This window comes from Chenopodium album, chromosome 7 (genome assembly GCF_948465745.1).
Source record: "Chenopodium album chromosome 7, dcCheAlbu1.1, whole genome shotgun sequence".
NCBI lineage: Eukaryota > Viridiplantae > Streptophyta > Magnoliopsida > Caryophyllales > Amaranthaceae > Chenopodium > Chenopodium album.
This window is the reverse complement of record NC_137840.1, coordinates 71694825-71716414: the sequence shown is the minus strand read 5'-3', so window position 1 is coordinate 71716414 and position 21590 is coordinate 71694825. Positions and strand designations below refer to the sequence as shown.

The window sequence follows — 21590 nt, the reverse complement described above, 5'->3', positions numbered from 1 at the left end:
CCAAAAACAAAACAAAATGAGCAATAGCAGTTGACGAGTGGAGTGAGAAAGAATGGTGGGTGCATTTCAAATGCCAAGAATAACACTTGTAGCATTATCAGCTTCTTCTTCTTCAAGTTCAACATCTCGAAACTCAGACGATTTTCTTCCTCGAAAATCACAACCTAACTCTGCAACCTCCCATCTTCTTTCCATCCCCAAACCTTCCCTCATCGTCCGCACCCAGGTCTACCGCTTTTCACTCTCTTTCTGTTTTCTGGGTTCAATTCAGTTTGTATTTTTATGCAATTTTCAGTACTCGATTTTAGATTTGAAGTTTCTTGTTTCATGCAATACTTTCTGAATCAACATGATGTTGTTAATTAATAATCTTAAATAGAATTTATATTCAATTTCTGGGTTTTGGTTTTGGACCCTTAGATTTTTCCATTAAAAGTAAATGAAAATTGTACCATATTAATATACCCAGTTGAAATGTTCTTTTTAATGCAATTGATGAGACTAACTTAGACTATACTTGTTGATTTTGATTTTGACATTGAATGAATTGAATTAGTAAATTGGCTGTAGATAGATATATTAGTCATGGAATTAATAGAGAAAACCCCTGTTGTTGTTTCGCAGTCGAATGTTCGGATAGAGAAAAAAAGAAAACCGGAGCCGGCGTGTGTTGTTTGTGGTGGAAGTGGAAGAGTTGATTGTAATCAATGTCATGGAAGAGGTACCGCGATTTCTCTCATGATTATAGCATGCTCCTTTTGAAAGTGTTTGAATCATTGATTTGCAACTACTAGTATATTTGAATGGATGTAGTACATTATTATGATTGTTATAGATAGAGAACAAGTCAGAAGATGCAAAAAACACTGAGTTTCAGTCAATAATATCACTTTATCAGAGGATATCATCTTGTGCTGAATAAGCATTGAATTGTTGAGCACTGTCAGTAGCTAGAATCTGAGTAACAGAAATTTTGGGCTACTTGATGTAGATAGAAAGATTATAACACGGATTATTATAACAGCTGACGGGAATTCTTATTTGGTAAACACCAGAATAAACTATCACTCAATAGCAATATAGAAGCAATTATACTCAGTAGCTTTTTGCCTCACTTGCTGTTATTGATAAGTGGTAAGCACACTGGAGCAGATCCATATCTCCATGGGACGTCATGTTTCCTGATTATATATATGTAGCGCTGGACATACTTTGCTGAATATGTAATATTGGGAGGAAATTTCTGGGCCATTGATAGAGCTGTGTCTATACAGACAGTGCCTGCTTAGAATAGTCGGATTTTACTTCTTTTGCTGTTTCGTGGTAGGAAATAGACTGATTCTTATTGATATTTAGAAAAATCTCAGGTGATGAGACTTTGTTCTTGTTAGCTAGAAAAAATTAGTCCATTTCAAGGCTACCCAAGTAAATTTATAGCTTAGATAATTTCAATTATGTATTTTGTGAGGTGAATAATACAAAGCCAAAAAAAACTCATTGTGCGGCAATTTGCTGTCGGTCTAGCAATCTGAGCAACATGTTTGTGATTGTGATTGATAAAATTTTAGATCTTAGGTTATTAAGTTGGGTACAAATCTCAGTAACTACTCCAATTCGTTGTTGTGATAACCCAAATTGCTCCATAGAACTCCACCTTAAGAATCATTATATTATCTTATATTTTTGAGCAGTAGCTTAGACTTGTTGTCAATTAGCTAGAAGATTAAGCTTCTTGGAGATTATTGTTAAATGAGATAATATGCCGGGTATCAATTTTGTATGATGGATTGAGGCTAAAATTTGGTATGAGCATTAATAAAAGCTGCTAAGGCCATTACTTCATTTATTTTGTAGGTATATTGCCAGAACAATGGTTGTTGGCTAATGAACTAATTTTCGTTTGAAGTACAGGCAGGACAAACTACACTGATTTAATCATGCTTCCAAAAGGGGAATGGCCAAATTGGTGAGTTATCTTACTCTTCCCGCATTCCTGTAGATCAGATCATCTCCTTGACTTTTCCTTGCAATGATTGATTTGAAGAACAAAGAGTGTCAATTTTTAGGTGCAGGACATGTGGTGGCAGTGGGCTTGGATACTGCTCTCGCTGCCTTGGAACGGGAGAATACAGGGATGTTATGGGGTTTCATTTCTTGAAAAGGGAATCCAACCACCCTCCGAAGCCTACAAAGCATCAGACTGATGGAAACGCTGAGCATCTAACTGCTGCAGATTTGCATTTTTCAAAAACACCCTCAGAAGCAGAATAGTAATATAGTGTAAATCGCTCTATTTGTTCGGGTTGTAATCTCAGCTGTACATATATATACGGAGCACATTGTTTTAAATCAAAAACTTTCTTAATGCTTGTCATCTAAGAGCAATATATACATCTTGTGTATTTTTTGTTCTCATTCAGAGTAATTTAAGCATTACTCCATAGACACCAACAGTCCTTGTAAACATACTGAGGGTAATTTAAGCATTATACACAACAATTGCAATTGTGCACCTTGTGCAAGTCGTTCTCGAACCTTTGTGATCTTATACCTTCAAGAGAAAGTACAACTGTTGGGAAGAGGACATGATCAATAGAACCTGGTTGGTTCTGGGCTGGGACATTTTTTCATACTCAACAGCCACATTTTCTTACAAGGTTATCTTAGTACGAACTACGAAGGTCATCCTTTTGGATGAAAGAGGAGAACACTTTTACAAGAATTGAACAAATAACTCATGCCAAGATTCACCATAAAAATCTGTTGCCTAATTTGCCTTTTGAAAGCAGTGGTTTAAAGACTTTGAAAGTTTGAAACAGGAAGAAAATAGGACACCTCTTTGAATATATCAACATTGATGTTGTAAATTGAGTTAATTGACCCTAAATATATCATCGTCATTTAATGAATATCTTTCCATTGAGCGAAAATTAATAATAATTTTTTTGACTCTAACACACTTATAAAATTATTTTCATTACAAAATTGTCACTCGATAAAAATTGTCAATTTGATCAAGACAAAAATATTGAAATTTCTCTCCTAAACCAATCAAGGATAACAACTTTGTTCTATCCACTTTAGGATAATTTCAATTAGGATAACAATCAAAGATTTGCCTCTTACCATTTTTTTTAGTACACCTCCCAATCCGAAAAAAATTTACTTCATTTTTTCCCACGTTAAACCCTACTCCTCTCTCCTCTCTCCTCTCTCCTCTCTCCTCTCTCTCTCTTCTTTCTCTCTCTAAACACAACAATGGCGTCTTTACTAAGGTGCCCATGTCCTACAACTTCCTCTTCTTTCCTCCCTCTCCCACAAACCCCTTCAATACCCTTCTTCACTTCATCTTCTCCCAAATTCCCAGCTCGAAACCCCATTGTAATTCTTCTTTTCTTTCCATTTTTGAATCATTTCTTGTACTTTCTTGAATTTATCTGTAATTTAATTTCTGGGTTTTGATTGTTGTTTGCAGAAATGTGATTTGGCTGAGCAATTGAGAGTGGTGGAGAATGGAAAACCCTCTTCTTCCCTCTATTCCCGTACTTCTGGAGTGGAGCAGCAATCATACCCTTCTTTTTTGGCTTCGACCAATTTGGACAGTGCTTTCAATCGGAATGATACCCGGCTTCGGATTTTCTCCGGTACCGCGAATCCTGCTCTTGCTCAGGTAATTTGGTTACATTTCCCTTATAGCTTAATTCAAGAATGATGATGCTGAATTAATATTTGGGTTTTATGAATTGGTTTTGGGTTTCTTTCTTAAATTAGACTGCTAATGATGTTGAATGAATATTTGGTTTGTGTATGCAATACTCCCCACTTATGGGATTAAGGCTTTGGTTGATTGATTGTATGTAATACTCCCTTTTCCTATTAAAATTTCTGTGGTCTATAAGATGATTAGGATCAATGTTTGATTATTCATAGCTTATATAGTTTAATGGTAGTTGATACGATTAAAAGCATTTATTCAAAAAGTTACTCATAAAGTTGAACTGAGCGAGTATAATTGCTTAGTCGAACTTAGATTTTCACCGATTGCTATTGATCAAGTCTATAGATTTTGATCTTCCAATTGAGGGGGTCAATTTGTTTGATTTCTTGATTTGTAAGTGTGTGTTGGATCGAATATAGCTGTGCCAATCTTTATAACCAAATGGATTGAGTATGCTTTAGTTTTAGATTTTCGCTCTCATTAGTTCAAGTTGGGGAGTTTAAAGGCTAGGGTAGCAGGCTTGTGTATGGTGAAAATCTGATTTAAGGATACATGTGGTTAATAATGAATAAATATTTTATAGAACTTTGGATTATTTGGCTTTGTTTTGGTTGACTGAAAGTTCTTTGTCAAGATGTTATTCAAAAAATTACGCTAACATGTGTTTAATGAAATTTTGTAATGTAAAGCAAAACACACTAATCTACACTGGTCTACCAAGGAGAATGATATAGGTATTCGTTTCCAAGAAAAACTTATGTTTTGATTCCCTTAACAGTAAAGGGCTAGTCTACTAGTCAGGATTGCTCGAGGGTTAGGCTGCATACATATAAACCCCTCTCCCGATCTATTCTAGGATTTGTGTTTTTCTTTACCAAATTAGTCTCAGTAGGTCTAACAGAACCTACACTGTTATGAACAGAATGCCCTTTTCTTCCTTTTGTTTTATATATGTGTACTTAGCTGCCTTCTATATATCATTTTGTTTCCATATTTTATGATTTTGAAGCAAAATCTTGATGACAGACTGTTGTGCTCAACAGGAAATTGCATGTTACATGGGTCTCCAGCTTGGGAAAATAAAAATTAAACGTTTTGCTGATGGTGAGATTTATGTTCAGTTGCAAGAGAGTGTCAGAGGTTGTGATGTCTTTCTTGTTCAACCCACATGTCCACCTGCTAATGAGAATCTTATGGAACTTTTGATAATGATTGATGCTTGCCGAAGAGCATCAGCCAAGAATATCACTGCAGTTATACCTTATTTTGGGTATGCTAGAGCTGATCGAAAGGTAAGTTGCCTACTCTGGTTAGAAATACATCCTTGTTTATTGGACTTAGAGGTTCATAAACCTAGTTAACCTTCTGGAAAAAAAGGGCAGTTCTTATCATCATTTCATATATTTGACAAAGAAAAGAAGGGTCCATTTTTTCCCTGTAATGTTAAGATTAGATATTTGTAACTGTGGTCTATGTCCTGCTCATCTCAAAATTACTGTTCTCACAATGAGCTCCTGATCTATGCTACAATTCTTGTTCTTATTGGATTATTATCGAAGTACTGCTAATCATGATACATCAAATTTCAGTCCTATTTGACATGATTAACATTTTTAGGAAAAAACTGCTTTCTTGAGCCTCGATCTAATCCAAGCTATTAGATGTTCAAGAATGACTTCCCATGATACTGTTGCATTACATTACATGTCTACAATTCTTTATTTCTGCTTGCATTACATTACATTTCTATATTTCTCTAATTCAGACTCAAGGACGTGAATCAATAGCAGCCAAACTTGTCGCCAACCTGATAACAGAAGCAGGTGCCAATCGAGTTCTTGCTTGTGATCTTCATTCTGGGCAGTCAATGGGCTATTTTGATATACCGGTAGATCATGTATATGGTCAGGTAAGATGTGTGTGCATCTTTGAGTATTTTCTTCTTTTTCCCTTTCTGTGCTATAGGAGTGAAGTGTGGTGTATGTAAATTGGTCTAATAGTTTGTTAGAGATCAGCTGTTTAGTAAAATGGCGGATACCAAATTACTTTATTAATTATTTGAAAGATAATAATTCATCTTAATTTTAACTTTCCACCCGAGGGCGATGTAGCTTAAGAAAATTTGTTACAAGTAGAATGAAAAACTTTGTAATGGATCTTGATAAAATAGTTATATTGGAATTGAGAGAGGGAAAGGTGCTGTTGTTGTTTTTATTTATTTTTTTTCCCTATGTGTGTGTGTGCGCGCGAAGGGGGGTGGTTGGGTTGCCCTAAATGACATTGGGAAGTTAATAATAGGATGTAGGGATATAAGATTTACAATAAATGAATGAATCACAGATTTAATGCTCTAAAAAATTAGGGAGAAACCAATTCCAATAGAAAATTTGTCAAGAAAACATTATAAACACTAATTGCCTCTCTATTTGTGCTCTACCAGCCTGTGATTCTTGATTACCTGGCAAGCAAGACCATATGCTCGGATGATTTAGTTGTCGTTTCACCAGATGTTGGTGGAGTCGCCAGAGCTCGTGCTTTTGCAAAGAAGTTATCTGATGCACCACTTGCCATAGTGGATAAGAGGCGCCATGGGCACAATGTTGCCGAGGTAAATCTTTGTGGCAATTATTTCTCCATCTGAACCGTGGGAAAAAAATATCTGTTTTTGTGAAAGGGGAATTAAGAGGTGGAAATTTCAGTACTTCCATATTGTTGGTCTTGGGCTAAGTTGATTGATTTGCTTTATTGGTACAACTAGAAAGCCTGTGATCAATTTGCAGTTGGAGTTATGATAATAACTACTCCCTCCGTTTTTAAATACTTGCTCCACTTTCCTTTTCTGGCCGTTTTTAAATACTTGCTCCATTTCCTTTTTTGGAAAGCTTTTACAATATTTAATTCATTTCTCACACTTAGTGGACCCAACATAATACTCTCTCTCCTCCCATTCTTCCACTACTTTCGCTTTTTACAATTTTTTATTTTCTCAACCACCCCACTACTTCTATATTTTATTACTTTCTCCAATTCCTCCTTAAACTCCGCGTATGGAGAAATGGAGCAAGTATTTAAAAACGGAGAGAGTAGTAGCTTAATTACTTTAATGGAATAATGAATAGTAACAATGCAGTCACGTTCTACTTCTGTAGTTCTGTTGACTCTGTATAATGCATCTACTATTGCCCCTCGTAATATTCTGAAAGATTTGCAGGTAATGAATTTGATCGGTGATGTTAAGGGAAAAGTGGCTGTTATGGTGGATGATATGATAGACACAGCTGGTTAGTTCTTCTGTTTCTTGTAATCCTAATTTCTTAGATCTTGGTAAGTGAAGATGTTGCATTATTTGTTTTTCTGTTGGCACTCTCTTATTGAGTCTTATGTAGACTGACCTCGCCTACTCAAATTTTCTTAGATCTCTGCCACGTCAATGATAGATATTGCATTAGAGTTTGGAATTGATATTTTCCTCTTGATGTGCTTATAGGTACGATTTCCAAAGGAGCAGCCCTCTTGCACCAAGAAGGAGCAAGGGAAGTCTATGCATGTAGTACACATGCTGTCTTCAGGTAAATGCATTGGCACATAGCTTATTTACTTTATATGTAAAACCTTTGACAGGAATTACAACTTGTTTTTGATGGATTAATCTATGTTACTTATATGTGGTATTTATGTATTTATATATTTTATTTTATTTGAAATGAGTACTGCCTCCGGTGACCAACGATCCAGGTTTTGAGTTCTTGATTGAGGCCTTATAAATCTTTGTTGATTCCACGTGTGCAGCCCCCCTGCAATCGAGAGGTTATCCAGTGGTTTGTTTCAAGAAGTAATAATCACAAATACAATTCCTGTCTTGGAGAAAAATTACTTCCCTCAGCTTACGATATTGTCAGTTGCAAACCTTTTGGGCGAGACCATTTGGCGCGTACATGATGACTGTTCAGTGAGTAGTATATTTCAGTAAATTACTGTGTAAATTGTTGTATATGTCTCATTATAGCAGCAGTAGCACAATATATTCACTTATTTTTTTGTGATCAACTATCTCTATGGTGTCTTGTATTAAGTATACCTCAAGGCTGGTACTGATGTACTGTCTTGGACAATTTATGAATCCACCATGAAGATTGCTAATTGTTTGTAAATTTTTCTGTTGCCTGTACATGCTGCAATGATTAATACAAAAAACAATCTTTCTATATTTTTATTTTTATTTTTTCTATTTTTTGTTTAATTTTGGTATAGTTTGTGAAAAAGATATTCTCTGCCTTTGCTCACTGGCCTTGGTTTTCAGGTTGGATTTGAACCTTACTCAAGCTTGGGGATTGATTAATGTGTTCTCGGATTAATAGTTCTCATCATCTTGCAACTCGAAGCTAATGTCATATGCCTACTGTATTGATCAAGCATTTTAGGGCTCCTCTCTCGTGCTCTCCCTTCCATGTCCAGTTGTAAAGTTTGTAATACGATTTGTGAGTACTCATTATCCATGTGATGCTAGAATTAGTAAGATTGTCAACAGGAACTTTATAGAATTTACCTTATCTCCCTGTTTTTTTGGGAGCTCACCCACACGTATATTTGTAAGGCAATTGCTTGGTTAGTACTTGGTATTGTGTTTGCGTTTTTCCCGCTTCCAGGTGCTCCTTGGAGTTTTGTATCTACAGATTATATCTTTGAATTTTGTACAACTAAAGCAATTATTTTTATTATGAGGCAATGTATATGTGTTTTAATTCAATTTGCTGCATATTGTCGTGGCATTGTACCGCGTATCAGTATAGTTCTAAAGACTGACTAGTACCTTAGTGTGTCACAGTGTGGAGTGTTTTAGCATCATTTAGTATGAGTGTATGACACCAACAATACTTAACCAATATTACATGCCAACTTTACCAGCCATTCTAGGTTATTAAAAAAAAAAGTAAAATATGCTTGAATGTTAATGTACATAAAAAATCGACATGACTGCTGCAAAGTCTTAACAACCCGACCTAAATCTTTGAACATATACAAGTAAATTATATTGAAATTTCGAAAAACCTTCACCGTACGTTTGACCTCAAATATTCTTCTAACACCGATTGATCACAAATACTTGTTGTCCAAACTGGTTTTAAGGCCAGCATTTCTCTGCCACAAAAGGAAATGGGGAAAGAGAAATAAAACAGAATAAATTAAACAGTAAAATTTTTGAAAAATAATTCTAGGCCAGGATACTTTCTCTATCTCTCTATAACCAGGTATAATTGTATAAACCTTGGTAAAGAATTTGCTATTGCACCACCATACGAGATCCAGCTACCGCATTGGTTTGCATACTATAAAATGTATGTGCTCTCTCATCACGAACAAAATTGAACAGGGCACTAGTTACTATAGCACTATGTTGAAATGACAAGGTCTTTGAGCTGCTGAGGATCTACTTCAGAAGGCGCTCGCGTAAGGGCACACTGAGCAGTGGAGGTCTTAGGAAAAGCTATCACATCTCTGATAGAATTTGCTCCAGCCAACAGCATCACTAGCCTATCCAGGCCATAGGCTATGCCTCCTGCATTTTTAAAACAAGATATTCATAAAGTACTTTGAAGAAAACAAATAACCAGCAAGACACCATTCATAGGAGGGAAAACACAGAATTTAGCCTTTGTACTGTTAAAACAAGAGTTGAATCTACATAATTTTAAGGAAATTATACACACCATGTGGAGGAGCGCCCATGTCAAAAGCCTCCAAAAGATAGCCAAATTTTGCTTCAGCCTGTGGATCATGAGAAATTTGATACAGACCTTGATATTATTACTTTAAATCACAAGAAAATATGACTGTTACTGAAGAAATTTTACTTGCATACAGAATTTTGGAATCAAATAAAAGTGAAATGTTTTCCCTTTTCTAGTAAAAGAGACTAGCCCATTTACAAAGGAAAAACTAGGTATATAAAGATTTAGTTGGATGTATCAACAAACTAGGTATATAAACAAATTCATGCTGAGTTGTCCATATAATATCTACTGACTTAGAAACATCAGAATAGTGTAGTCATAATTTAATTGACCACATTCAAGTACTTTTTCAATTGTTGATTTCGAATCTTTCCTTTCGAAAGAATCTGATAATAACAACACTCCTTGTAAACCAGGAAGAGTTGCTAATTGGTTACATACTTCCATATTTATATTTTGTGATGTTATTCCCAGTTTACATTATAAGTATGGGTGTTGCAGAACTATTTCTATAAAGGAAGCAGACCACAAGCACAGTTCACAATGGAACAACTTTAAAGGATTAATCTTATCATTGTAGAACAGAAAGATAATGATGATGAAACTATTATATACTTCTAAAGGCTTCTGTGACAATAGTATCAAAACCTAAAGGAAGTCTTTTAAACAGATTTATTTATATTATTATCATGATCGAATCCCAGAACAAAAGGAGCATCCACAAAGTATTGGGAAAAAAATAAAAATAGATTCACCGCTGGATGTCCTTTAAAGATAGTTAAATCCAATTTAATAGCGATGCTGCTTACTTGTTCTGATGAGATGCCTACAATTTCCAGAACCTTTTCTTGCACCTCCCGCTTGTATATTCTTAAACTTCCTCCACCAATCTGAAAAATTGGAGAAAAAAATCCTATCAATGGTAAAGATATCAGAAAGTATGTATTGATAGAATAGAAAGTGCACCTCTACTCCATTGTAAACCATGTCATATGCCAAAGCTCGGGCAGAGGATAAATCCTCCATGTCTTCAGGGTTTGGAGCAGTAAATGGATGATGCAAAGCCTGCAAACAGTACATTCATGAGAACATATGCATCTGAAATACCATGGAGCACAAAAAGACTAGGAAGATAGTAGGTGGTTCTTTCCTCTCCTCTCATACCAGACAATCAACAGCAAAGGTGCTACCAGAGTGAAATGGTATTGAAGTTGTACCCAGTTTACTCAAACTGGATAGAAGAATACCCCCCCCCCCTTTTTTTTGTGATAACTTAGGGCTTATTCACATTTATTTAATTTCAGTTCATTTCAGTTCAGCTCCAATCAGTTCACTTCAGTTCAGCTCCAATCAGTTCAATTCAGCTCCTAATTTCCCTCTCTCATAAAATATTCATTTCAGTTCATTTCAGTTCATTTCAGTTCACTTCAGTTCAGTTCAGCTCCAATCAGTTCAATTCAGTTCAGTCAGCTCAGTAAATGTGAATAGGTCCTTAGGTATGATGATTTTTTATTTATTTTTTTAATTCTAAATTACAACAGAGATTAGAAGGAAAAAGGTGGCGAGTAAGTGAGTGAACCATGATAATGGAATAGTAGGAATTTCACTCAGCAGGAGTGCAGGACCCCTTGAATTGATGCTAGTTGTCACACTTCATTATTCTTTGGGAACATACCCCATAACCCTCCCAATGTTTAGCATTACCCATACAGTTCAATTATGAATATAAATTTTTTACAGGAAACAGCTAGAATCCAGGACACAGGATAGCAGTTATGAAATACTCTGCAAAAATAATGCAACTATACCAAGAACCTTCTTACTAAATGTATAATGATCATATCAACAATGTGACAACTGTTGAAGCTTTTAAATGTAACTGCCAGAAATGAAAAAAGTTAATCAAATGCCAAATGAAGAACATGGAATGGAAGCCCTCGCCAAAATATCAGGAACTTGTCAAAAAAAAGTATGTAATTGTGTATGACCGTAGTGCAATTTGTATCATTACAAAGAAAGACCGTCATTATTAAGAGCAGAATAGAAGAGAGATAAATATGATACTGCAACAAACCTCAAGCCTCTGTTCATCATCGTTCCACTCAAACATTGGGAAATCAGTCACCCAAAGAATTGAATGCTTGGACTGAGGAGGAGAGAAAAGGCAAGTGACAAACTGATATAGATGGACGTCACAAACTCAATCATAACGAGTAAAATAACACGCAAAACTTACATGGTCAGCCATACCCAGTTCATGTGCCACATGTAACCTTAGTCGATCAAGAGTTTTGTTCACAGACTTCTCCATACCCACAGCAAACAAGATAAGGTCACCAGATTGAGCAGAGCAGAGGCTCAATAGTTTTTCTTTATTTTGTTGATTCAAACTTGACGCTAAAGCAGGAATTCCTTCAAGCTCCCCTGAAGAACCACAAAAATTTAAGTCTGAAGAGTGAAGATATTCTGAATCCTTAACGTTTTAATATGTAAACTAATGATAAAAACATACATGAACATACCATCACTTGTGACCTTCAGGAAAGGCAAACCTTTAGCCCCAGATTTGAATGCTTCCTTATAGATATCACCCTTCTTCAGTGCTGTATTAGAATAAACACTTGCAGCTGCGGGTACACATAACGCCTTTATCACACCTCCACTAGCCAATGCATCTTCGAAAACTTTGAATGTAGACCCAGAAAATACATCAGAGACCTACATTAAGAAAAACTTCAACTTAATCAATTGTTGCAATTAACTTACAGTAAAGTGAACGGTATATCTGTGGATGACCAACACTATAATTCTAATGGAGAAGAAAATCTTACATCTCTTAGCTCAAGACCAAAACGAAGATCTGGTCTGTCTGTTCCATATCGGTTCATTGCTTCAGCATAAGTAAGCCTGGGGAAAGGGTTGGGAAGCTCAATACCTTGGATCTCCCGGAAAACCTGAAGACAACAATAGCTCAGTCAAATGTCCTAGGAAGCTTTCACCTTCAAGAAACAATCAGATCATAATAAAACATTAGAAATGAAATCTTCAATTATTGTTTATGAGCACAATTTGCAAGACATGGCCTACTATAATTCACATCCAAGGGATCAAAATCCACTATCTCCCCTAAACCCCCCACCTCCACCCCCAACCCCCCAAATGAAATAAAAAATTAAAGCAATCTAGTAAAACAAAAGAAGCAACAAAGAAATATCTTAAATGCAATTGCAAAAAGGTTTCGCGCAAACAAATGCTACACGTTAACAAAAGGCAAAAGCACCATCTTCCAATTTCAAGAAGATTTACAACTTTACAAGCTTTGTACTTGCCACATGGCACCTTGAGAAAATTTGAGAGTTAAACATTTGGAGCATAAACCAAATTAGACATGAAGAGAACATGAAATATTCCACTCTGCCTATGAACAGAGAGTTTGAAAGACAATACACCCAGCATTTCTAGCACAAATCAATTTTCCTATATTCCTAAAAATAACTCCTAAACTACTTGACAATTACAGCATTCCGAATCTAAGATATGAGAGTTTAGCATGAGCAGACGACATTATGACTGTTTAGTAGAAAGTGAGGAAAGAGAGAGAGAGCAGTTTATTGGTTTGAACAGATTAAGATGATACTGTAATTCATTTACAATGAAAGCATGGAATTGTGCACATTAATTGTATTACTTCGTCTTCAATTTCTTAATACTTGCTTCAGATATTAGCCATTAGAACTATTAATCTTTCTATCAACATACAGACCTTCCTAATCAAATCTTCATTTAGCTTTAGCATCTCTTCCAAAGGAGTAAATGCCAGTTCCATATCTAGTTGGGTGAACTCAGGCTGCCTGTCAGCTCTCAGATCCTCATCCCGAAAGCATCTGCAAGAGAATCCAGAAAGAATCTCCTAAATTAGTTCAAATTATGTCTTATTCAGTAAAATTCTACTTTCAAGTTCAGTATGTCCTCTCTTTGCAATATATGTTTCTTTTACTTATTTAGGAGGAAAGGATATGCAAAATTTGGAAAAGACTAGAATTTGTAACAGATGGAAACAGTTAAAAACATCAACCAGAGACACAAAGTCTACTGTTCAACACAATCACAACAACACAAGTAAAGATCTGCAGTCAAGAACTGTATTACCTTGCTACTTGATAATATCTGTCAAAGCCTGAAACCATTAGCATTTGCTTGAATAACTGAGGACTTTGAGGCAAGGCATAAAACATTCCTGGCTTCATATACGCATATGGGTGAGTATAAGCGGTACCAGATATAATGTGTAACTGAAGGACAGGATATAAATTGCTCAACTAGATATATATATATAATACTTTCATATCAGATAATTTTGTATTCTCCCATTGGACATATCGCAAGAGCATACACATGTTCATACTAATATTACTAAGTTACTCGAGGGATTTGGGGGGGAGGGGGTAGGGGAGGACAAAGCTACCTATCAATGTATCACATACCAAATTATAATAAAGGGGTGCAGAACATCTACAATGAGAAATGTTACAAAAATTCATAGGATCTCATCATCTCAAATTTTGACTTCAGATGCGCCAAGAATTCTACAAATACATTGCATGTTATCAAACAGTTCTAGGTCACAGTTGACAAGTAGTTAATACATCATAGTCTTAAACCTAGTCCAAGAGAATATATCTGATAACAAAAAAGTGAAAAAAAGAGTAGAAAAACAACAGGCCAATACCTGAACTCTTGAAGGCACTAAATAATCTCGAGCACCCTCTGGGGTAGACCTAGAAAGCATTGGAGTCTCAATCTGCCCGATAAATAAGGTAAACATCAGTGATAATTAACAATGCAAAATGCAGCCAATGATATGAATAATGACAGCAAGCATGCAACCTCCACGAAGCCAAGTGCATCTTCCAGGTATCTTCGTATGAGTTTCATCACTCTATGCCGCAAAAGTATGTTTGAATTCATTTGATGTCGACGCAAATCTAAGCACCGGTATCTAAAAAAACATAAGTATATCAGTGAATTGATCATCTTGATTATAACAGAAAACAAAGGAAGAGGCTAAATATTATTATGTCTGGATTTCTCATCTTCAAAAATCAAGGGATGTCTTGAATCACGAGTGAGCTCATACCACCCTAAAATAACTTCTAGGGATCCCACACATCTGTATACTTGAATAGAAAGACATCTGAGCCATCCAACATCACTCATTAAAATATTTTTTTTTAATCATCCTTCAGTACCAGAGGACCCTAGAGACCATAATAATTATCTCTTCCCTCTTTCCTATTTTTTTTCCCTCTATTGACGCACCCTGGAAAAAACTGCTATCAAACCACATGCAGCTTCCTTTGACATATATCCTAAGGAGGTTACAATACCAACACTATCTTTAAGTCAAATTTCAGTGATCTGTGGTTTACTTTTCCTATTGGTTAGGAGAATGGGATGACTGGGGTAGGTCCTGTACAGCAGACACATCGTTGGGTTCACAACATCTCAGCATTCGATTTCCACAGGCTCTGCCCAGTATTTCTGAACAAGATAACCATATTCAAATTGTACATTATTTAATTATTGTCATGCATACAGAAGGGGAGTGAAATGTGCAATGAGCGATAAATAATTTCACCTTCACTAGCACAACTACATTATGGTATATAACTACATACTTCGTATCTGTTTTGGTATAACAAACTTAACCTTGCAATACAAGGTCCAAATAGGTATGAGCCGTAAACTCATAGGAATATAAAAATAATAAAAAATAAAAAATAAAAAAAGCAAGAAGACATTCAAAATTGACATTCAGCAAGAATCAATGTTCACTTCTCCGGCATTAAAATTGCCAAAGCAAACAGCCAACTAAAATAAAGTAGCTTGGTAAAATCACAGATCACGACTCTATTAAGACCTTTACATCCACCACAATATCCTATCAAAGTAATATCAAATCATAAAGAGCTACCTTAAACGTATATCCTCCTTCACAGAGTCTTTCACATCATCTGAAGTAGTAACCAAAAAGGGCAATTTGGCCTTTACAGAATTTAAAACTTTGACATGCTCTGCAGAAACCTGCAAATAACAATAGTGCCATTGAGGACATGAATTGGCATGTTGAAGTTGGCAAGATAAACAACTTGTGACATTCAAATCAAGAATATAAAAAGTAAATAGAACCAAAATAGTGCATTGTGTTGTACGTGTACATATGAGAGCACAAGTACCCATTGATCACTTTCCATAGTCAACAATGTTCCAATATCTGCTAGACGTCATTCCCATTCAAATGTTAACCAAAGTTAAAGCCTTTCAGGAAACACACAAACTGGCGAGTGAGGAGTGAGGGTTTTATTTTTTTTTTTTTTTTCGAGGGTTGCAATTTTCATTACACCATTCGTTTTAAGAGGATCACAGCTCCAGGCACGAGTTTATTAACAAAGTCACAAACAGCATAAACATACCTCCACCATTCCAGTTTTCATCTTTTTATTAGCAGCTTCGCCCGGTCTTAAACGCACTACTCCTTCAACAGAAATCACATATTCGAGCCTCACGTTGTTCACCAAAGAATGTGCCTCAGGGAAATCATTGGGAAGTGTTGTAATCTGCTCAAAAAGCATCAATAGCATTCCTTTCAAGATAAGTCTCGTTTAAAATAAGGAAAACAGCATCAATTTGCATGCATACCAATTCTCGAATTTAGAAAAAAAACCTAATCCCTCCTTGGTTCATTGAAGCACAAAAACCAGCTGAAAATTAAAAGAAAGTTTCTTGCACAAACAAAAGCATATAGTAAACAGTGCAATTTGAGCCCCAAACTAATTGATGATGGGCTTTGGTGTGATGACTCACACAGTCAAACTCATTATTCAACAAAAAACTTATCACAACATATCTTATTACAAAGTTAACTAAGGCTTACTACCAATGTTCTAGATAACTACCAATAAATCCAAAATGGCAAGAAGTCCACCAACAAGGGGCTGAAACACCGAAAACCGAGCCTAAACAACCAACATTGTCTTTCAACTAGGCGTGCCTAAGCTCAATGGCGGACCTTAATAGGGGCGAAACGGGGCCTGGCCCCTAATAACTTTTGAAGAAAATTTTTTAAAGCCCATTTAAAAATTAAAAAAAAAAAAGAAAAAAAAAAAAAAACAAAACTGATGCTTTCTATCTTCTAGGCGGCAGTTAAATCAAAGAAAAGGAAGATTCCTTCCCAATTCCCAATTCCCAACAATTGACAAACCATTGGTCTTTCCCCTCCTTTAACTCCTCCGTATTACATAGTAAATATTCCATTAAACAATTTACTTTTTTGTTCCAATTCAATTACAACTTCCAAGATTCCAAGAACAAATTACAAATTTACAATATCACTATATCAGGTATATACTCGACTACTTTCTCAATTTTTTGTTTTTAAGTTTTTGTTTTCAATTAATTTTTTTTTACTTTTTGCAATTAATTATTTTTTTTATGTTATTATACTATGTACTAATGATTAATTTGAGCATTAATAAACAAATTGATAATTTTAGGTGACAAGACGTTATCAAAGTTAATTAATTACTTAGTTCAAAGTATAGAGCACGTTTTGCCTTCGGTACGTCGTTCTTTATTTCTCTATTAATATTTATCGATTGATAAGTTATTTTTAACTTTTGATTTATACTTGTGATTTGTGAATTGTAATGCATTGATGATTAACAAATTAGTCGCTTATGAATGTAAGCTTGATTGCTTAAAGTTAGTTTCTTGTTTTCTTTCATATTGTTTTCTTTGATTGGTTGCTACTTGTTAGAATTAAATAATTAATTAAAACGTAATTGTTGACATTTCTAAAATAAATTTAACATATAATTAATTTCAGGTAAACAAATATGAACAAACAAAAATCTATTACCTCCTTTTTCAAACGAAAAGAGCCAAAAAATGACACAACACCCGACGAAAATAATCCAGTGAATGAAGATACCCCTACCCGGACACATAATCATGAAGAAGGTCCATCGATTATTGATATTGACAATGTGGATATTAATTCTTTAGAACGTGATCTAGGGTTACGTCCTCCAATATGGGCTTATCCAATTGGAAAACGAAATGAAATAAGACGTGCTTATATTAAATTGGGGCCTTATCAACCTCAATTGGCAGAATATCCATTTTCAGGGCCTACAAAGCATCGTCGCCGATTTCAATCTACTTGGTTTGCTAAGTTCCCAGATTGGTTGGAATATTCACCTTCTAAAGATGCTGCATTTTGTCTACCTTGTTATCTGTTTACTGAAACACCAAATTCTCGGGTAAAATCGTTTACTTTGACCGGATTCAAAAATTGGAAAAAAGTCAATGACGGGAAACGTTGTGGGTTCCTTGCTCATATTGGAGAAAGTCCATGTACAACTCATCGAAATGCGGTTCAATTATACAGGACTCTTCCAAAGCAAAAGGCAAAGATTCGTAATGTTTTTTACAAACAAAGTGAAATGCAAATCAAGAAAAATCGATTGCGTTTAAAGGCCTCTATCGATGTCCTCCGCTTGTTGACTATACACAATCTTGTCCTTTAAGAGGTCACAATGAAACAAATAATTCTGAGAATCAAGGAAACTATCTTGAATTCAGAAAGGTGTTGGCTGCATATAATAAAGATGTTTCCAAAGCTATACGACAAGCTCCTTATAATGCCAAATATATTGCTCCCTCGATTCAAAAAGAGATTCTCCATATTATTTCAAATAAGGTTCGCAACTATATTAGAGAAGAAATTGGTAACTCTAAATTTTGTATTATAGTTGATGAGGCTCGAGATGAATCTAAAAGAGAGCAAATGGGTCTTGTTTTAAGGTTTGTTGACAAATATGGAACAATTAGGGAGCGATTTTTTGACCTTATACGAGTTTCCGATACCACGGCAGCAACACTTAAAAGAGAATTGTGTTCAGTTCTTGCTCGACATAATTTATCTGTTGAAAATATTCGAGGGCAAGGATATGGAATGGTTTGCAAGCATTATTTCTTTCTGATTGTCCATATGCTTATTATGTCCATTGTTTTGCTCATCGTTTACAATTAGCATTGGTTGCCGCATCTAGAGATGTTAGAGTAATACATCAGTTTTTTTCAAATTTGACTTTCATTATCAATGTCATTGTTTCATCTCCTAAACGTGTTGACCAATTGCAATCCATCAAATCTGATGAAATAAAAAGGCTATTATCTATTGGTGAAATAGACAGTGGTAGAGGAGCTAATCAGGCTAGTACTTTAAAAAGAGCTGGAGATACACGTTGGGGTTCACATCTTTACTCTATTCGTAGCTTGATGAAAATGTTTGATGCAACAGTGTTAGTACTTGAACACATCTCGAATGATAAGTCTTGTAATTCTTCTCAACGTGGGGATGCTGATGCTGCTTTAGATCTAATGATTTCCTTTGATTTTGTGTTCATTGCCCGTTTAATGGAAGAAATTTTGGGAATTGCTAATGTTCTATGTCAAGCGTTACAACAAAAGTCCCAAGATATTGTCAGTGCTGTGAAATTAGTGTCTACAAATCATGCACTAATTCAGGAAATAAGAGAAAATGGATGGGAAAGTTTTTTAGAGTCGGTGGTATTATTTTGTCACCGACATGATATTTTAATACTTGATATGAATTCTCCTTATATAGCTCGTAGGGGTCGAGCTCGTCATCAACAAGATCGAGTTACAATTATCGAGTTGAAATATTTTTAGGTGCAATTGACAAACAATTACAAGAGCTAAATCGCAGATTTAATGATGACGCTTTAGAGCTCTTAACTTTATCATCTTTGTTAGAGCCCAAAGACGGATTTAAAAATTTTGATCTTGAGAAGGTTTGATTGATTGCAGAAAAGTTTTACCCCAAGGATTTTACGGAGCAAGAAAGGTACAATTTGAGGTATCAATTGCAACACTTTTTTTGTGAAGCAAAAACTGAGCCTAGTTTGACTCATCATTCTACCTTGGAGGAATTTTGCGAACACTTGGCACAAACAGGAAAATCAAATGTATACTTTTTATTTGATAGACTAATACGTCTAGTTTTGACCCTTCTTGTCTCCACAGCTACCACTGAAAGAGCATTTTCAGCAATGAAGATCATGAAAACAAGACTACGTAACAAGATGGAGGATGAGTTTTTGGCAGATAGTTTAGTTATTTCCATTGAAAGGAAGATTTCTAAGTCATTTAGTACTAAGTCAATAATTGATGATTTCAAATTATTAAAAGAAAGACGAGCCTTACTTTAATAGTGTGCTGAAGAAATAGATTGTGACATTTGTATGAGAAATAATTAGATTGTGACACTTGCATTTTTTTTTAATTGTTTGGTAATATTTATTATATTTAGTATTCTTATACTCCTTGTTATTATTGTTTTAGACGTATACTTATGCTAGATATTATTGGCCCCCGAAAGAAAAGATTTCAAGATCCGCCACTGCCTAAGCTGAACAAATAACTCTTTGAAAAGAGATAAATAAGGAGCATTAATAACACAAGAATGTAATTAAAATCCTTCAAAGTGAGAATTCTTGCATCACACTTCAAATTGGTGAAGACATAGTATTCAGTCAACAATTAAAGTTACATACTAGAGCAATTCACCATAATTCTCTTAAATGGGATTCACTCCTCACACCACCCAACAAAATTATACAACACAACAACAAAATATACTCCAAAAATGAACATGATTCTTTGTATAACAAGGTAATATACATGATCAACATATCATATAATATCACATAATTATACCAAATTTATAATTAAATATATAAAAATTTGATAAATTATACCTGAACAATGCCAGAATGATCTCTAAGATTAACAAAAGTGACTCCACCATGAACCCGATGAAGAGCGACCCACCCACAAAGAGTGACCCGTTTACCCACATCATCCTCACCCAAATGCCCACATAAAGCAGTCCGATTAACCCACTCCAAGTTTGTATCTTTTGATGGTTGAAACGGGTCGGGTGCCCGGGTTTGCTGTTCTGTACCTTGTAAGGTAGCTGATACATTAGAACAATTGCAGAGTGTTCTGTGAGAAATTGAAGGGTGAGGATTGAATTTGAGGGAGGAGAGAGAAAGGGGGATAAGAGTAGAAGTTGTGGGGAAGAAGAAGAAAGGTTTGACAATGGGACGAAGGGTGAAGACAGGGAGAGTTCTTAGCAGTTTAGCCATTGTTTGTTTGAGCAGTCAATTTGAGAGCATTGGTTTTTCTTCGACTAGTTTAGCATAATTTTGGTACTTCGTGATATTCATGGGCACCAAATCCTACGACTCTACGAGCCAAGATAGTAGTGATAGCTAGACATGTGGGTATACTTTCATGGATTTACGCCCGATCCATCCGATTGAAACGGGTATGAGTATGATGTGGTATACTTTTATGGATCTACACCGAATCCATTTGATTGAAGCGGGAATGAATATGACAAACAAAGGTATGAATATTAAAAGTCATACCCGTTATAAACAGTGGATAGGTTGTGGATTTGAAATCATACTTGCCTCATATCCAACTTAAACTTTTTCGGATCTACCCGTCCATCCAATATTTCAATCCCCACTTTGTATTCACAACATCACACCTAATTTATATGCATACTTTATAACTAAATAAATAGTTCAAATGGGTGTGGCAAATAATAGAAAATTATATGCTCGTAATAGATGGGAAATGGATATCTACTCAAGTGGTGGAATTGATGAAGATTTAGATCATACTCTCCCTGGGTAGCAAGTAGGTAGTGGTGGATATAGAAATTTTAGGTGAATGTGGGGGGGGGGGGGGGGGGGATATTTGCTTTTAAACCTCTCGTATGTCATCCCTAAGCCCAGATCGAAACATATCTAACCTCGTTAAATATGATTAGAATAATTACTATTTGTGTTAGAGTGTGCCCTAAACATTTAATCAAACTGTTATAGCTAACATCGTTAGCGATTTTGACCAAATTGCATTGTTATTTTTGGCTAAGATTTGTTTTTTAAATTTATGAGATTGAATTGCATCACAAACCAAAATGACGTTCTTATGTTGTTGGATGTGAGAATGTTTTCAATGACCTAATGACATAACTGAAT

At 35.3% G+C, this 21590-nt stretch overlaps 3 protein-coding genes across 4 annotated transcripts; 2 read left to right on the top strand and 1 right to left on the bottom strand.

Annotated features, from left to right (window-relative positions):
- Positions 1-2374, top strand: LOC145639425 (uncharacterized). 2 transcript variants are annotated; one of them, XM_081690667.1, is made up of 4 exons: positions 1-226; positions 625-721; positions 1912-1966; positions 2073-2374. In XM_081690667.1, exons 1-4 carry the CDS (start codon positions 53-55, stop codon positions 2269-2271), a joined length of 525 nt encoding a protein of 174 aa, XP_081546793.1. In that variant the 5' UTR covers positions 1-52; the 3' UTR covers positions 2272-2374. The 2 variants fall into 2 exon arrangements, with proteins under 2 accessions (XP_081546793.1, XP_081546792.1); XM_081690666.1 differs by having other exon boundaries at positions 2067-2374.
- Positions 2375-3154: 780 nt separating this feature from the next.
- LOC145639424 (ribose-phosphate pyrophosphokinase 1-like) lies at positions 3155-8436 on the top strand. The gene is made up of 9 exons (XM_081690665.1): positions 3155-3381; positions 3476-3670; positions 4762-5010; positions 5484-5627; positions 6159-6326; positions 6930-6999; positions 7206-7287; positions 7508-7667; positions 8019-8436. The coding sequence occupies exons 1-9, from the start codon at positions 3259-3261 to the stop codon at positions 8055-8057; spliced, it is 1230 nt and encodes a 409-aa protein (XP_081546791.1). The 5' UTR covers positions 3155-3258; the 3' UTR covers positions 8058-8436.
- Positions 8437-8639: 203 nt separating this feature from the next.
- Positions 8640-20759, bottom strand: LOC145638375 (aspartate--tRNA ligase, chloroplastic/mitochondrial-like). The gene is made up of 15 exons (XM_081689342.1): positions 20295-20759; positions 15924-16067; positions 15425-15534; positions 14338-14449; positions 14180-14251; positions 13600-13691; positions 13214-13334; positions 12282-12404; positions 11973-12168; positions 11687-11874; positions 11525-11596; positions 10417-10515; positions 10260-10340; positions 9427-9484; positions 8640-9275 (listed from the first exon to the last, which is right to left on the bottom strand). The coding sequence occupies exons 1-15, from the start codon at positions 20682-20684 to the stop codon at positions 9109-9111; spliced, it is 2025 nt and encodes a 674-aa protein (XP_081545468.1). The 5' UTR covers positions 20685-20759; the 3' UTR covers positions 8640-9108.
- Positions 20760-21590: the final 831 nt, after the last annotated feature.

Excerpts from the sequence above, each read along its gene's own strand:
- LOC145639425 (XM_081690666.1), top strand. The coding sequence starts at position 53 with ATGGTGGGTGCATTTCAAATGCCAAGAATAACACTTGTAGCATTATCA. Across the intron at positions 227-624 it reads CCCTCATCGTCCGCACCCAG|TCGAATGTTCGGATAGAGAA; the intron begins GTCTACCGCTTT and ends GTTGTTTCGCAG. Across the intron at positions 1,967-2,066 it reads AAAGGGGAATGGCCAAATTG|GTGCAGGACATGTGGTGGCA; the intron begins GTGAGTTATCTT and ends GTCAATTTTTAG.
- LOC145639424 (XM_081690665.1), top strand. The coding sequence starts at position 3,259 with ATGGCGTCTTTACTAAGGTGCCCATGTCCTACAACTTCCTCTTCTTTC. Across the intron at positions 3,671-4,761 it reads CGAATCCTGCTCTTGCTCAG|GAAATTGCATGTTACATGGG; the intron begins GTAATTTGGTTA and ends TGTGCTCAACAG. Across the intron at positions 5,011-5,483 it reads ATGCTAGAGCTGATCGAAAG|ACTCAAGGACGTGAATCAAT; the intron begins GTAAGTTGCCTA and ends TCTCTAATTCAG.
- LOC145638375 (XM_081689342.1), bottom strand. The coding sequence starts at position 20,684 with ATGGCTAAACTGCTAAGAACTCTCCCTGTCTTCACCCTTCGTCCCATT. Across the intron at positions 14,450-15,424 it reads AAGGAGGATATACGTTTAAG|ATACCGGTGCTTAGATTTGC; the intron begins GTAGCTCTTTAT and ends ATGTTTTTTTAG. Across the intron at positions 12,169-12,281 it reads TTGGTCTTGAGCTAAGAGAT|GTCTCTGATGTATTTTCTGG; the intron begins GTAAGATTTTCT and ends TTCTTAATGTAG.